This window comes from Ambystoma mexicanum, chromosome 11, assembly GCF_040938575.1.
Source record: "Ambystoma mexicanum isolate Mex_15411 chromosome 11, UKY_AmexF1_1, whole genome shotgun sequence".
Lineage (NCBI taxonomy): Eukaryota > Metazoa > Chordata > Amphibia > Caudata > Ambystomatidae > Ambystoma > Ambystoma mexicanum.
Genome location: NC_090934.1, coordinates 1,297,522,094 through 1,297,539,951, shown reverse-complemented (window position 1 = coordinate 1,297,539,951; position 17,858 = coordinate 1,297,522,094). Strand labels below are relative to the sequence as shown.

General features: G+C 45.5%; 1 protein-coding gene across 1 annotated transcript in view; it reads right to left on the bottom strand.

Moving 5' to 3' along the window:
- FBN1 (fibrillin 1) overlaps positions 1 to 17,858 on the bottom strand; it is a 643,598-nt gene that overhangs the window by 245,279 nt on the left and 380,461 nt on the right. The window contains exons 24-29 of the mRNA XM_069624792.1: positions 16,217 to 16,444; positions 14,006 to 14,131; positions 13,774 to 13,902; positions 10,765 to 10,890; positions 8,568 to 8,693; positions 6,796 to 6,918 (exon numbers count right to left, since the gene is read on the bottom strand). Coding sequence (XP_069480893.1) covers positions 6,796 to 6,918; positions 8,568 to 8,693; positions 10,765 to 10,890; positions 13,774 to 13,902; positions 14,006 to 14,131; positions 16,217 to 16,444 — 858 coding nt within the window. The remainder of the gene's footprint in view (positions 1 to 6,795; positions 6,919 to 8,567; positions 8,694 to 10,764; positions 10,891 to 13,773; positions 13,903 to 14,005; positions 14,132 to 16,216; positions 16,445 to 17,858) is intronic.

The window sequence follows — 17,858 nt, the reverse complement described above, 5'->3', positions numbered from 1 at the left end:
CCATACGATATGACTGCTAACATTTAGTCAATTTGTGGGGCATTCAATGTGATGCTCTGCTTTCTCAATGACCGCCGCCAGCTTTGACCGTTCCCCAGCAAGTACAAGTATGTAATATCACAATCCTCATGCCGCCTATTTTATCAAGCCAACAATGACCACATAAGGTAGCGCCACACAGAGAGCAGACATTAAGTCAACGCATGAACTCATAAGGCTTTGACACACTGTGTGCAGTCTGCGTGGTGTCCCTTCCTCTCCGGTGCTGATAAAACCCTTGAACCCCCTCCCCCCGGCTCCAGCATTTCTGGTTTGTGTCCGGTGAGCCAATGCCAAAAAAGCCACATTCCACAGCTGATCTCCATTAATGTCAGCCTCTTCAGCTTTCCCCCTGGTCTCTCATTTCAGCTGCCAAACAAGCATACTTTCCAAGAACGTTCCCACACGAGTGCAGCCACTCTGCCCACACAGTACAGGATGCAGCCTCCACTGCTGTGGGAGCCATGCATCTTCCAGCTGAAGTCAACATCTCCTACATGATGTTCTCAATAAAATGTTCGGATGATGTTTACATTTACGGCAGCTTTCCAGTGTCGAGCATGTTACCTGGACCCTATGCATGTCTCCATTATACAATGAGGATGGCAGAGTGTAGGAATGCTACACATTAATGGATGGAATGTAAAGCTGGCAAACCAAGGAATGGCTTGAAGATATGGGCAGGTGTGAAAGGGGTAATAGCTTGCTGGGTCTGACACTCCCAGGCGCTGATTTCAAAGTGCGAAGTAGACAGTATTGGTGAATAACTATATTAGATTGACTGGAGCAAGCCCTTGGCTGCTTCATGAAGCATTTCCTTCATTTGATTGGTTCTAAACTTCACAATTGGATGAATGATACCCTTGCAGGCAGTGGAGCAGGAGACCCAGGCTGGAAGAAGTGAGGGCAAATACGGCACATGCGGCCCCTTCCAAAGGGGAGTGGCATTGCCTGCGGCTGCTCAGAAGGCTCCCTTCAAGTCATCTTCCTTTTTTGAGGCGGGTTGGAAAATTGTATCATGTGGCTTGTTAGAGTGCTCCTATCGGGTGCTTCTATCATCCGGTGCCTGATGGGGAAGGCAGATCTCACTCCACGTTGGTGGCAGAGGCCAGATGTCCCCGCCACACTGGGGCGACACAGGGTGGGACCTAATACTGACCCCGCCCACTACCAAAATAAAGACCCATCTTTGAAGGGTCTAAAATCTGGCGATGCCAGCCAGCAGCTGCCATTCCATTAATACAGCTGAGGACGAACTCACTGGCAGAGTCTGGGGGAAGAGTGCACTTGCATGAGGGACACCCCCATGTCAATGACCTCCCATCACACTCCGCAGAAGCAGGGGAGCACTGAGAGCAGTAGGCCCTCCCTCCTCATTACATGCAAAATGCTCACTGCTACTGCCAGGAGTTAGGAATAGGGGCTAAGCGTCTGGCAATCTTTAAACGTTTCTATTGGCTAAAAACCTACCATTGTGGCATAGCGATGTTTAGGCACATTTGCCAAGCATATTTAAATATACCTTAGTTCTGACATTATGTAAGAGATGTCGAAGTCCAATAAGTTCATTACAGTGATCTACTACCTCTTAGATATGCACGAATTCCATACCCTTTCTATAAATTGTGTTCCCTACATGGACGTCATTTATCGGTTGCACATGCGACCCCTGAGGTCTCCCTTTGCTACCCCTTAAAAAAGTTTTTTTTTAATTGAGGCTCATGGGCTGTAGCCAGCAGCATGTGGCTCTTTGTTTCTGGAGTGGCTGGTTTTCTGATAGCTATAGTGGTAAGATAGATCAGCGGGTTGAGCACTCACTGCTGCAATGTGTGTGAGAGTTGCAGGTGGCAAGTTCGGCTCCCGGCAAGGTCAACTCAGCCTTTCATCCGGCTGAGGTTGATAAATGAGTACTAAAACAGGTTAGGTGATATTGTATGTATATTTGTGCTAAATGAAGCGCTTAAGCATAACTGCTATATAATAACACATAATTATCGTTTAGCCGTGGACGTTTGTTTGCATTCACAGTAATTTGGTAATATGAGCCTATACGCACTGATATTAATGATACATATGGTGATCCATTCTTCTATGAAATGTATATCACTTTACAGTGATATCATAACCATATTTTTCGTAGTGTACATAGAAACAATTCTATGTGATACCACTTCCTGTTCTGTCAAGGGATGAAAGGTCGTGTTCCCTTGCTTCCCGTGGTACCAAATGACATCACTTCCTGTGATGTCATCAGAGGTCAAGGGCCATGTGATGTCAATTCCGATACCAGTGCCATTTTGGTGAAATGACGTCCCTGGTTCCCTTTTTATTTCAAGAATAAATTAAAAGAGTTTCTCCTTCTGTATGTTCAAAGAAAAACATGCTTTAAAAGCTGCAGCTGGACTGGTGAAATAATCAAACACTACTGCCATGTTTTGATGTTTAGCTGTTGCTAAGGAATGACATAGCAGTGAGGCTAGCTCTGGGGTCAGGCGCTCGGAGAGAGAACGTGGGTTCAAGATGTCCTTATAAATCTGTCCCACCTGCAGCTTTTAAAACACACGCTTGCATATTTCAGGTGGAAACCCTTAGCCACAGGAATTCTAACATTAAACATGTCTTCAGACACCACAAATACATTACTGTCACTAACCAGCCACTCTCATCCAGCAAATGGCTGCGCATTTTTGTGCTAGTGATTTCTAAGGCTCTATTGAAGATGGTTTAACGCAAAGGGAACTGGTATGTGGGTGGCACAGTCCAACAGGTGGCCATCAGAAAAGTGGTCTTTTGTCACAATAAAATCAGCAGGATGGCTCTGGTAAGGGCCAGACTTTGGTGACTGAAATTAAGCATCTCCCACAAACATGCCACCGAGCTCATATCACGACATCTGACGACAACAGGTCTTCCAATAGCGGCCAGGAAGAGAAGGATTTCAGATGTAAATACCTTTTGATGATTGTAAAGGAATGCATTGCAATATTTAATTGTATTCAAGGGTCGTGATATGCCTAATACCTATATTTCAACAAGATATGGCAACATGGTCTTATAATGCATGCACATGTGGGCAGCGTAATGCCGAAATGTTGGGCAGGATTATATTTTTTTACAACATTAACATGGTTGCTTTGGCAACACAACTGAGCCCTATACAACTGCATGCAATAAGTATGCGGTCAACTTCCAGGCCCATCTAAAACTTCATGAAAGCACTACCGACTCGTGTGCAAGTATAGTCACCCCACAACAAAACAAACACTCCTTAGACAGACGGACTTAACAGTGCTCCGACTTGACTGGCCATGCAGCCAGAGAACCCGCTTCACAACCTACATGGAAAGTGTGCCCCCCTAAATCCAGATTAACATTGGCCAGACCCTACCATCCAACCCCAACCTCGGAACTAACATGGTTGTGAAGTCCTGTGTCACCAATGACGCTAAATGCTAGCCTCCTAACAATGCCTCATTGTAGCACCTTGGTCATTAAAATGGCCGCCTCACGACTAGAGTATGGCAACGCACACAACAAAACAGCAACTGCCAAAAGCTAGAATCGAATTTCAAATGACAAAGAACTATAATATGTTTATCGTTCCAGATTTGCAGAGAGCAGACTATCATCTCAAACGTTTTGAATACCCTGCACCGACTAACAATTGGGGAGCATGCCCAATTCTAGAATCTTCCTCAGAAACACAAACTATTACATGGAAGGGCACCAGATTATCACTAGAAGCTCGCCCATCCTTATTGACCCACCAGACACTCAAAGCCGGCTTTTTTTTTTAACCCAGTAACTACTTAACCTGCTATCAATACACAGTTTGTCAAGAGATTTTTCCAATTACAAGACTCCACCTTCTGGAACTCTCTTCTCATCTGCTCTAGGCTTGGAAGTGATTCCTTTGAGGGGCAATCACTCCAGGTAGAAACAGCGGTAACTCCCTTTCTACTGAAAAGAATAATCCTCTGTCTAAAATTTCCCATTCTCCAGCTCGGTAGAGGAAGCCAGCAGAAGACAACATGAAACCTCTCAGGCCAACGCTCATCCCATAAAAGAAATACCACATGTGAGATCATGCAAGAGTGACCGTGTAGGCCCCGGGGAGAAGGACATCTGGAAATCCACAGGGACTTTTAGACTGGACTGCAGTCAACGTCTCGCTTGATTGCCAGGCTCGAAGCTAAAAGAACTAAACATAGAGGCCCCCTGGTGTGAGAGAAACCCCAAATGGGAGTGTTAGAGAACAGGTTGAAGTATGGGATGAGGTCACATTTGAGGGAACTAGGGATGGGGTTTGAGGATCCCTGAGGGCCGGGGATTGTCGCTCTCTCAGCAATGCTCCCCAATAGGCAGTATATGCTCAAAAATTTCAACCCATCCTTACTCTCATTTAATATGAGCCATGAAAGGGACAATGATCCTCCCTTGGGTCCCTAGAGTATCAGTTGCTAACAGAAAAAAGAAATGTGGGATACGAGGTAAAGGACACTTGCAATCCCGTATTTATGGGGCACTGGGCGATGCATATCACCTTTAGAGAACAGCTGCTAGAGGAAGACCAGAGCATGTACTTAGTTCACGAGAGGCATGGCTACTCCACCCCTCTGAGAAACAAAGGGAACTTGGGGTCAGGCCCAAGCCACAGGGAATCACACAGAGTTAGTAGCCTTTCCCAGCGGCACCATCCTTCAATCGGGCTGCCATGATTCAGGGCTGCATGACGCCGAGATGAGGGACTGCATTTATAATCGCTCATTAGGTGGAGCAACCAGGTGTCCCAAAGAACAATTCCATACAGATGAGGGATCTGGTATTTGTTTGGGGTTCTGGTCAATGTAAGAGCCCTCTCCCAATTCCACCCTAGCTGTCATGCATCCCTTATTCCCAGGCCCAAGTACACTACTCCCAGAAGTATAAAAGCTCGGCCAAACAGGACAGAGTAAGAGGTGTGGTGGCAAATAAGGAGAGAGGCAAGTGGCTATGAGACAGAGGAGAGAGAATGAGGAAGAGAACGTGGAAGGGAGGAGGCAGTTACAGAGATTAAGGAGGGGGAAGGCATGGAATAAACATTTCAAAAGAGTGAGTAGAGGAGGTGAAGAGGGAACATCTGAGGGAGGGAGGATACGAGGTGAGTGAATAATATCTTAGAAGGTGGGGAGGTGAAGGAGAAACATCTGAAAAGAGGAGAAAGAATAGGAGGTAAATGAGAAACATCTTAGGAGGGAGGTGAAGGAGAAACATCTAAAGAGAGGGGGATAGGAGGTACATTAGAAACATTTTAGAAGGTAGGGAGGGGAGGAGAAACATCTGAAGAGAGGGGGGATAGGAGGTAAATTAGAAACATCTTAGAAGGTAGGGAGGGGAGGAGAAACCTCTGAAGAGAGCAGAGAGAATAGGAGGTAAATGAGAAACATCTTAGAAGGTAGGGAGGGGAGGAGAAACATCTGAAGAGAGGAGAGAGAAAAGGAGGCAAATGAGAAACATCTTAGAAGGGAGTTGGAAGGAAAGGAGCGGGGAGAATCAGCTGAAAGGGGAGATAAAGGAGGGCAAGGATTGACAGAAGGTAGGTCATATGTAGAGATTGAGAAAGGAAACCAAGGTGATAAGGAACATTTTCACAGCAAGAAGGAGGAGGGATTCAGAGAGACAGTGAAAGGAGAGCAGGGATAGGGAGGGGAGGCATTACTTTAGAGAGAAGAGTGTAGGGAAAGCACCACGAAAGAAGGCGCAAAGGGCAGAGTGGGGAACGAGAGAAAACTAGATGTGGAAGACAGTTCACAGGAGGAGTGTCGAGAACTCAAGTAAAAAGAGAGGGTGAGGAGAAAGCAGAAGGATGGAAAACCCTGTTAAGGCCTGAGCCAGGAAGAAACTTAAAATCTGGTGGAGAAGGGTCTGATGGCAGATACCAGAGAAGGATCTTGCTGGTATAGACAGAGCTAATAAAAAGTCATCAGAGAGTAGGAAGGCCCTTCTTTAGTCAAGCCCCACTTTGAGAGGGGCATTGCTGAAATCCAATAGAAAGGGAAAAGGGAAGCACCCTGGGGGTTACCCTGTTCATGTAGAGTCTGCAACCTGAACTATATCAATTGACCTAAGTGTGCCGGGTGGAGGCACCATGTAGATGCATCAGGAAGAGCCAATGAGAGACCCTGACAACCCTCCAACATGCCAATGAAGACAAGCGCAAAGAAATACAGAATTGTTCGGTAGACTATTAAATCTATTATATCCCAGGGACTTTGAGTGACTGTACTGAACTGCCCAGAAAAGGACCAGTCTTAGTACATACATTCTACATCTGCCACTGTTTCTTTACACATCTGAAGACTTTAGCATGAAAAATAAAGTATCTGGAAGCTCTCATATTGGTCTAGAGCAGGGGTCTGAAACCTGCGTCTCTCCAGATGATTTAGACTATGATTCCCATAATCCCCCATCATTGACTATGCTGGCTTGGGCTGATGGGAGTTCTATTCAAAAACATCTGGAAAGTCAAAGGCTGCTGACCCCTGCTCGAGAGTCATCTCTTTGTCCATCGGCAACATATCGCCGCAGCCACACATTAGAGAGAACTTGCGCAAGTAAAATGGCTTCTTACAGTCATTCAAACCACGTCATAATTATCTTGAAAGGAAGATCCTTTCAGTATTCAGAGCTTAAAATGAAACAATTTACTTTTTAAAAACAACATATTTTTCATAACTGTATTTGACAGATTTGCCAAATTTTTAAAATATACCTTACCAGTGCACGATCTTTGATCAGGCATCAAGGCAAAGCCGGGTCTGCAGCTGCATTCATAGCTCCCTTCGGAGTTTGTGCAGAAGGTATCGCAGCCACCGTTTATTATTTCACATTCATTAATATCTAAAAGTGAGAAAATGACATGGATTATGATAGGATCACAGCTTGAGGTTCGTATTCATGCACATGGAACTTCATAAGGCTACAGTTTGAGAAACAAGCAGGGAATTATAAACACAGCTGACTCACTGCGAATATGGTCTTGGATTTGTTTTCGCCTGTCAGTATCATTAAAATCTGCCACCTGACTTGGGTCTGGGAAACATGAAGGCTTTCGGAATCAGATCATGGTTTGGAGCTGTTTAAGGATTGTTCCATTAGATGAAAACAAGGCCAGGCTGCAGGCCCTCTCGAATGAACATTTGGTACTGCCTGGCAAGGAGTCCATTTTATTTTCTTCCGACCCTCTTTTTTTCAGCAGAAGCCAGATGGCAACTCTTTGGATTTCTGCACCCCTCTTGGACACACTTGGAGGGATTTCTTGGTTGGCAGGATCTGCTGATGTCCCCCAAAGCTGGATTAAATTTCCCTTGATGGATCAGAAGAGACAGGACTGATGGGACCTCACAGCTTTCGCCCCAGATTTCATTTCATGTAAGTTATATCTCTGGAATTCAACTTGTGTGGATAATTATTATCTTATTGACATCTATCTAACTGAACAGGATGAACTTAAACTCTCACTCAGCAGGTTGATAATAATGCAATTTAGTTTAGTGGTCTTACGCTAAAAGGGCACTACTTGGGTGTCCCTTTCTATGAACTTTCAGATTTCTGCCTCAGCATGACCGGTAGGAAGTGTTGCCTAAGTGAAAGAGTTGTTATAGATGACAACACATATATCCTGTTTGGGACAGAAGAATCAGTGCTGCAGCAGGGCTAGAACGTGCTCATATAATAGGAGGAAAAAGGTCACTTGTTTTTCATTCCTTAGCTCTGGCAATTTGGAGGTAGTGCCTTAAAACACACCTGATAGAAAGGTAGGCAGCTAAGTAAAATAGGCTCCTACCAAATGCACTTAGCTACGTGCTAAGTACAGCTAGGCAAAACTACTACCCATGGAAAGTAAATAATTAGAACTTGGAGGCTAAATTGGCAGGAACTCCACCTTGTAGAATTTGGTTTCCTGCTTTCTCTGTCCATCCGACTCTGCCCGCCCACCCACACGGGGAACATTCCGGAATTCCCTTGCCCAAACCCGACAAACTAAAAAGAATTGCGGAATATTATCACATGCCGATGGAGAAGGGACGACTATTTTAGTTTTCACTGTGGATAAATTGGGTTCTCCAATGGCAGCTTTCTTTCAGGAAGAAAAAGGCAAAAAGGAAACACGCCCCTTCCACTCCCGACCACCCGGCCACCTGTATGTTAAGAACCTGGTTCCTGGGATTCAGAGTTAGATCTGGAGTGAGTGACCCACCTGTGCCCGTGAGCTGCTAAAACTGCATACAATGTGCTGGAGTTTTATCTAGGCATGTTCCTGACTGTTTACAAAAGGTCTTACGCACTGTTTAGCAACTCATAAATGATGGCATATTTTGATAAGGGATACAAACATGTGAATTCTATATACTTGTTCTCTGAGTTACCTTTTTCAAAATCAGCCAAAAACAAAATGTGTGGGTACATTCCCTCATAAATGCAACTTTGCATTCTTGTCCCTTAAACCTTTTGCAATATGGGGTTTCCAATCCATTTGATGAACTTACCGATACAGAACAGTTTGTCCGGGGTTGGGTGGTATCCTGGATCACAGGCACACTGATAACGTCCAATGAGGTTCACACAGCGGCCATTGTTGCAGAGGTTGGTGCTGAGCTCACACTCATTGATATCTAGAGGAAGAAAAAGAAATACAAAATGGTTGGCGCCAGCTTCATTGGAAAAGAGTGGACATACTACAACTCTTTCAAGATATTTTCATGTGGCTCAAGCTATTAACTGTGGCTATGTTATGCTACAAAGCTTTTCTACTAAACCAATTACCACTGCAAGGGTGTTTCCACACTGGTACCTTGCCAGAAAAAAATGGCGTGCTGTGCCCCTGCCAACAGTAACCAGTGATGATGGAATCCATTATAGATTAAGAATTTGGCAGTTATTAACTGTACGTTCTGAATTATGAAAGCCATATGTCTGAAGGACATGTCATTCAGCAGCTGTTGCCATTTACAAACAATGGGAGTCACTCTAAGTTTGGCGGTGCAGTAAAATATCGGCAGTAATTCCATTGCCGCAGATCTTTTAGGTGGAAATGGAATTACCACCAGATTATTTTGCAAAGAGGCCAAGTGGCTGATATACTGGCAACAGCTGGAGGTAAATACCCCAGTCGACTGCCCAAAACTGTTGGTTACCACAGTTAATTCCACTTGTGGTAATTCCACCAAATCCCACATGGAGTCCTTTGGACTCAGTCAATGGGGACGCACGCTGCCATACCGCCACTTGTTATCCAAAGGTAAATTCATGGGATCAAGTGGGAACATTGGTAATGGAGTTTGGCGCTATTTCTGACTAAATTACCACCAAACGCGGAATAACTCCCAGATGTGTTAATGGCAACCTGAGAACGGATAACTGTGCATTTGTCCAAGAGAAAATGCAACTTGCAGAGGGGCAACTGCAATAGCCACAGTGAAAAATCAGGGCAAAGTACTTTTCAATAGTGCTAAGGCAATCACACAGGTGCAATGCTGCTTGTGCAAGCAAACTAGTTATGAGGTTCAACAAATGTACGGTAATCCAGCTCATTAAGTCAATGCATTAGTAGATCACCACTAGCAACTGTCCAATGCAGACTGCCCAGATTGAAGGATTGTAATACACTCATAACTGTACTGGCTGAAACTCATCCACATATAACTAACGATGAGAACAGCTGAGGTCAATACAAATGTTCCAGTTCACAAAGCACTGTTAGGGTAGAATGCATGAGGACTTTGCCCCCATCCTCATATCTGCCATTGCAATGCTCCCTTTGGAAGGCCCTGATACATTACAGCATGGATGTGCAGCTGTTCCTATCCAGATGTTCTGGACTACAGTTCCCATCAGTCCTAGCGAGCAGAGTCAATGGTGAAGAATCATGGGGGTTGAAGTCCAAAACATCTGGTGAGTTGCAAGTGGCAGACCCCTACTTTCCAAGGACTTGGAAGGAGTAGGTGTGGCTGGCTACAGGGACAAGGAACCCACAATCAACCCTCTATGCATATTAAAGTGCCAGGAATGCTCACATTAACCCACACTAGTGGAGAGCTGGTGACAGGCCTCTGCACACCTGGACCTGCCTTAACCACTTTCATTTGTTGGAATAGGAGCAATGTGCCATAAGGATCTTCGTTAACACGTCGCCCGTAATCTTCAGACGATAACTCCTCCTACCAAGTGATCCCCACCACAAATCCAGGAAGTATAAGATTCTGGGTCCCGCACACTGCATCGCTTTCAGTTCAGCAGTTGCCATGAGGAAGCCCACCATAGCCCTAAGGTTAGCACCCACCAGCATAATTGTGCCCATACACCGTTCATTCATCAGTCTTCTCTTATGCAGCCTGTAGGATGTATGCATCTGCAATGAGGAGGCAGGGCAAACAAGTTTGAGGGTGAGGGTTTGAGGGCGCCTCCTTCCTGAGGATGGTGTCGATGAACTCTACAAGACCATCTTCTCCAGCTTGGGGTGCCAAACCTGGGCACTCCTATGCCGGCCTCTCTTGGCATGTCTATCAGATGGAAGCAACCACGTCAGAGCCTTAAGTGGATCATGTTATTGTCAGCCCCTAGTTTTCCAGCTGTCATTCCCTGCTGCTCAGCCTTAGTGCATTTTCACGAGCATTCATAATCATTGCCATCTTTTCATTATATGGTGAATGCACAGGTGTATTCAAGTGACTACCATGATCTTACCTAGGCAGGCTGAACCATCCGGAGCTATGCTGTGTCCGGGGGGACATTCACATCGGAAGCTGCCTTCAGTGTTGGTGCAAATGCCGCCACGGCACAGAAGAGGATTTCTTTCACATTCATCGATATCTACGAAAAACGAAAGGAAGTTGATAGATAATTAGTCGTACAGGTAAGTCGCACGTGCAGGGTTACAAAACCTTAGCCAATGTGCCTCGAGTCAGAGCCAAGTGTGCGCTTATGTAGAAACTGTGTGGTAAGGAAACATGGGAGACTGAGTGCATCTCACAATACACATGTCCTGTCCTATTGTGTGTCTGTGTGCTAGCCTCCAAAGCATATTCCAATGCGACAAACGGTGCAAACAACATCTTTGAAAGACTGCCTAGTCTAAATGTTGCTGTGTGTCTGCTCTGTGCGTTTGTGGGAGGGGGAGACTCTTAAAACCATCTTTATGGCAAATCAGGGTCAGGGTCGGGCTGGGACATAAAATTGTCTCAGATACCAATGAAAAAGTGGCCCACAGTTGCAAATGGCTATTCATTCCTTTTGTGACACTGTTTGGATAGTAACCATGGGGGAGTTTTTTGCTAAAGTGTGATGTAAATTTTGCATTTTAAAGAATATTTATTCAGCTATACTGAACAAACTTGCTAGCCGTAGAGGGAATTCCCTCCCTAAATACCTCCCTGCCAGAGTCCTTCGGTCCTCTGGCTCCAACTCCCTGCAGGTCAAATGTTTCTCTAACCAGAGAGTGGGCGGTAGATCCCCCTTCTTGGCTGGTTCCCCCCTCTGGAACTGCCTCCCTACCCCCTCAGACTTGAGCCAGATCTTCTTAAGTTCTGGAAACTTCTCAAGACTTTCCTTTTCTCCTCTTCCTTCCCTCTTCCCATCCCATGCTAAATGTTCCCTTGGCCGCTGCAACTGGGGCCTGGTCCCTTCCTAGTCATACAGGGGCCAGACCACACCCCTACCAGTGCCCCCAGCATCCCCTGCCAGCACTTGCCCTTGGGCTATCTTCCCCGGACTAGCCCTAACCTGTTCCACCGTCTGCACTGCACTCACCCTCCCTTCCCGCCTCTCTTTCCCCTTGGCCCCCCCAGCACTTGCCCAAACTCTCCCTTTGGGCACCCCACTCCTACACGTCTCCCTCTTCACCCTCCCTCCCCCATTTCACTCATCCCCTTGTCTTGTACTTGCATGGTAGGATTGTCACAAGGCCAATATAACGTTCTCTGTTGTTTTCCTATGCCACCACCCCTCCACCCCCGCACCTCCAACTTCTAGTGTGGCACCTGGAAACAGTTGTGTATAGGCACGATACAAATGTCCAAGAAAAACATAAAATCGCATTCAGCGGTTGCGTGAATTGCATGTTTAGTCCCTAGATTTCTGTTCTGTATTCATTATACACTTTTAACCACATACTTCTCTGGCGTCAGTAATTTCTATGCAGGTTGGATCCCTTTTTTTATCTCTGAATTAAATTACAGGCACAGGCTCCTTCTGCTTCAAATTACTGATTGCGTGATTTTGACATTGGCACGGCTTATCCTCAATAACATCCACATTGATCGGGTCCGGTCTGACAGTTGCAAGGGTCATCAATTGTTATTACTTCGTGGGTATGGATTTTTAATCTTGAGATATTAAAGGTCTATCTCTTCGGCTTCCCAGTGGGGGTAGCCATGTGTCTGAGAACGCTCCCCTTCACCCCCCACTGGATTCCAGATTTGCCCCCCTGCAATAAAAAGGAACCCTTTAATCTGCAAAATGCCTATGCAGCCCCCCACTGCTATAATCCTTCCATCATGCTCCGGTTGCTCCTGCGTTCACCGTAGTTACTGGAAGGCTCCCAATAGTCAAAGATGAAATATTATCTTAGCTTTTTTGGAACAGGGCATCAATTCTTTGGCCGTTCCATGGTGGGCTGGGCTCAGGCAGTTTTGCTAGGTTTATCCTGAGTCTGTATTCCTGGAGTATTTGTATTGGTTATTTATAACGCGCTTAATACCGGAGAGGTTTCTAAGCACGGACCTGGGATTCAAACCTGAATTGCTCTGCGTCGTTTTGCTTCCAAGACGAGCGCCTTGCCACTGAGCCACACTCATAACTTTAGCCTATACATGTAGTCTGTTTATAGAGGATCATTTGTGTATGTTCTATTTCTCTTTTCCTATACATGTTTCTAGAACCAGTGGTCTTGGTCAGGGGTTTCGCTTGAGGGTTGCAGTCTTGGATGGGGTTTTGGAGGAATCACACAACAGACCCATAGCGCCCTCACATATCCAGGCACCAAGATATGCGTGTTTGTTGGCACTGTGCAGGTAGTGATCTGCATGGTGTGGTGAGTTTGGCTGGCATTCTTTTCCCACAGACACAGGGAATGGCTTTATTGCTCACCAAACAGTTATTATCTCTGTACATTGGCTGGGGTAGCGGCCTAACTACATATGCAAACCTCAATTGACGGCTACTGGCAACAGATCACCTCCTAAGTTGTTACTCTATTGCTGAGAGTGTAGCCCTCTACAGTTTGCGCCAGACCCTAAGAGTTTCCTTGTGGATGTCAGCATTCACTCTCTCAAGTTGAACATTTGTTCACTATGTTATGTTCACACTATATTACCGTTGTGTATGATGGTAGAGTGAGGTAGACTGTATTCACTGTTGGTCTAATTTGAGCTTTCATACGGCCCTTCGATGTAGCTGCCACATTCCCTACATTGCCTCCCATTCATTGCCTTCTCGGTGGTTACCGCCAAGGCATGGAACGCTCTTCCTCTCACCTTGCGTGAGACCATGGACCACCTCTCCTTCCGTCGATCACTGAACACACTTGTGTTCTAGACTCTGGTAAATAATTAACTCCTGATTAGGCTTCAGCGCCATGGAGCCCTTGAGCGTATGTTCGCTCAACAAATTAAGTTAACATAACATAAAATTAATCAATCAACAGTTTGGGGGCAGTCGTTAAGAGTTACTGCCCGGGCAGCGGTCTTGGAAACGTACCCATGCAGTTTTTCATCATCATGAAACCACTTTCGTAGCCTTCGAAGCAGTCACATTCGAAGTCCCCGGGAGTATTTATACAGTTTCCTTGGCCACAGAGATCAGGAGATATTTGGCACTCGTTGATATCTGCAAAGGGAAGAAAATGTTTACACATAGTTTTTAAAATTCTGCCTTGTTTTATGAAAATCAATATTTGCGACAATCCAATAACAGCGGCAAATCGGCTTACCTGTGCAGTTCCTCTCTTCTGAATCGATAGCGAAGCCGCTGTCACATCTACATTTGAAACTGCCAATGGTGTTCCTGCATTTTCCATGAGTGCACAGGCTGGGGATCATTTTACACTCGTTAATGTCTAAAAAGGGGGAAAGAAGAGATGCCTCAGGTTTGCTGCCAAATACTCTTTTTAACTTGAACTTGAGATGACTTTTATGCCTTGTAAAGAAGCTTTTTTTTGGTGGCGATGCCTTTTGTCTGAGCGTGGTGGGTCGGGCGCTTTCTGGGTAGCACAGGGTAGCATGCTGAGGTGATGACAGAAAAGATTAACCATTGGTGGGTAGCAGAGCTGCTAGGGTATTTAATTATGAATATACAACTTTCAGAATGCATGCCTCTTCTGCTTCTAATGACATTAATCAAATACTATTCAAAAGGAGTGCATCTACATATCAGTCATTGCAAATAAAGAATACGGCCATCATGGCTGGAAGCTGCAACGGTATAACAAACTGAGCCCTGTGCCAAACAAGAGGTGGGTAGCGCAATGGCCACTTCAAAAAGGGTAGAAGAGAACAGATTGGCTACATTTGTCAGAAAGCAATAAGTGTCAGGATTAGAGGAATGCTTGGTAAAGAGGGGAGATAAGTGTGGTGGGCAAAAGGATGATTTCCTGCAGACTCAATAAAAGGCACTTTGTGAAAAGGAAAATGGCCACCAAGGAGCGGGACAGGTTATAAGAAGGGTAGAGACCTTGGCGTATTCGGCTCTTTTCGAAGTGTTGGACCCAATCACTAGACAGGGCAGAAAGACCAATGGTGTACTCCGAGTGGTAGCTACCAATGTAATACTACTGGAACGCCCGATTGGATTGCTGCCAAATTGCTTAATGAGGACCCCTCTTATCTCAAACATTTGAACATAACACCGGGGGTGTTTACCTTTGTTAAAAAACTTGTCAGGTCAATAAATAAGATCTGGGGGACTATGAAATTGCTGTTGTATACATTTCGTCCCAGCGGGGTGCATTGAATGCCCATTTAAAGAAACAGATGATTGGGCATGCCACCCATAGAGTAGGACATCAACAAGAGGTGATTGAAGCTCTTCAATCTAAGATCACATACCATGGCCCACAATTAAACAGGACAGAAAACTGTAAAACCCTTGCTCATATATTGTTCCTGTGTGCGGAATTACAAGACAAGCTCAGGTCCAGAGGTGGTTTTGTGCTAGAGGACATCCTGCTTCAATACAGTAGTTCCTCCAGATTACAGATGAGAGGGGGTTGCTCTTTGAGTAATTTGCCATTAATCCCAGATATGCTTGTCATATACGATATTCCTCTACAAAGTCCTGCGTTGTATTGTTCCACCATTGTTCCACCATCCCTTTCATTCGATGATGGAGAGGCCCTCAGGAGTCCATTTTCAGATGTCAAAGACAGAACAAGCATTATTGTTAAAGCTTGCAAGAGAAATCTGAGCAGCTCGTTCTTACTGGGTATAGAGGAGAACATTTGATGTGTACTGAGAGAGACAAGTGGGTCACGTGAGTGTGTCGTGAAAATGATGAGCAGTGGTTTTATTATGGGTAGGTATGTTCCAATGGAAAGAGAATAGTATTTACTTTTAGGTACTACATTTCTCCTTAATTCTGAGGTGAAGGAGGGCAAATGCAGAAGTGTACTTTAGTCCAGGCTCACAAAATCTACTAGCCCACTCGCATTGGCGAGGAGGTTTTATGAAGGGGGAGTACCATTTGCATGCATCATCCCGATGCAAAGGAGGGAACTCGCTCTGAAAGGTTCCAATGAATGCTTGTGAGCTTGAGAAGGGTGGGGAGCAGTCTTGCAGGGTCACCAAGGATACATTGAGAGCACGAAACATGGAGAAACAGACATGAAATCTGTGTGAGGGCCATCCATGCTGGGAGACTTGGCGCAACACTGCAATCAGAATTCTGATTGGTACGAGCTGTTCATTGGGGGATCATGTGCTGGTGGAGTTGGGCATTGGTGCATTTTGTTGGGCTTCTATAAATAAATTACAGATTTGTTATGGGTTTTGGGCTAAACCTGAGCTGTCACGTCTCACCTCCAAGCAAGGGATTTACATGATCATTTCTCACGCATACACGCAGACGTGCACCTACGCTAGATTTGCCACTGAGAAATCCTGTCTGTGACTTACTAAGAATCAAAAAGAAGCAGACTTCACCTTACCTTTAAAGAATGGTTTTCCATTGATAACCTCTCCCCTGGTGGCAAACCCGGGGCCCCTTGGGCACAGAGCTTCATATGTAGGTGTTCCCTTTAGGGGGCACTCTTCACAGTCCGGACCCCAGGCGGCCCCCACGGAGCAGCAGCAGCCATCCACCCGATGCCGGCCGGAGATGGAAGCGGTGCACTCTTCGTCCTCATATTTCATGTAGCACGTTTCCAGGCGAATATCTGTTGGCAAGTTAACAGGACAGACGTCAATGGCGCAGTTCATCTGCCATCTTTGAATTCCCCAAAAGGGTGATGGTTTTTAGGGAGGCGTGTCAACATGGACAAGGGGATGGTGCATGGGTAGTTTCTGTAATCTGCCACTAATGAGTTATGATAGCTCAATCGCCTAGAGGAGGGTGAAACTAAAGCCAATGATTACAAGCCATCACTCCCAGACCCTAGGGTCCGGAGGAAACCTTCTTTGCTATTTGGTGAACTCCCACTCTGCAATAACAGAGTTGTGTTGGCTGGTGTTCACTACGCCCTAGGAAAATATGCAGTGTGTGTTCTACTCCCACAGGCTTCCTAGCCTCCTTAATATTTTTCTAGCCACCTTTTTGCTAGGATATCAATGGTGCAATGCATTGACTTTGGTTACACAGTGTGGAAATCTGGACAGGTGTCATTTGATAATTTGGTAATATTTAAACCCCTTCCCTCCCCCCCTCTGATCCCCAGTGGCTTGGTGTTTACCCCCACCTGCTTCATATTTGAAAAAAAATAATTGTGTTGTCCCACAGTCCTAAAATGACTACCTCCACTCTAGGAACACTCTCAGGTAGCATGACATTATTGTTATGCTGGAGGTGGAACCAAAGTCGCATAGGGTAAAGCACACCATTGAACAGTCGGAGCAGAGGAAGGAAAAAATGTATGTTATGATTGGTTATTTATAATGCGCTTACTACCCAGAGGTTTCTAAGCACGGACCCGGGGATCGAACCTGTGTTACTCCACGTCTTCTTGCTTCCAAGGTGAGCACGTTGCCCCTGAACTATCCTCCCGAGACAACACAATGACACAACACAATGGGGGTCATTACGACCCAGGCGGTAAGTACGCCAACTTTACCACCATGGTGTAAACTAAGTTTACACCATGGTGGATGGTGCATTTACCGCCCCATTCCAAGGTGAGTGGGGCGGTAAATCCCCATTTCCCATTTACCCTTCCCCATTCCCATTTTTGCCCCATAGGGCATAATGGGAGTGGGGAAGGCGCTAATTACGGCACCGTAAATTACGGTGCCGTAATTAGCACCAAGGCGGGTTGGTGCCATGGGTTTTAAAGGCTGCTAAAAGCAGCCGTTAAAATTGGAATCGGGCGTTAAGGGTTAACGACGGCGTTAACCCTTAACGCCTGGGTCGTAATGAGGCCCAATGCATATAATCACAATTATGTGCCTTAAGGATATATGGCCTCGTGAGTTGCCAACGGCAAATAGTTGCTGTTACTTAATGAAATCTTTTTTAAAAAATAAAAGGCTAGCTGTTGAATAGGACATTTGGAAAGAACTATTTGAAATCATTGCTAGAACATAGTGTCAATAGTCATGGCTTTTCTTTCCTGTACACATCTTAGTAGTGTAAGCGCA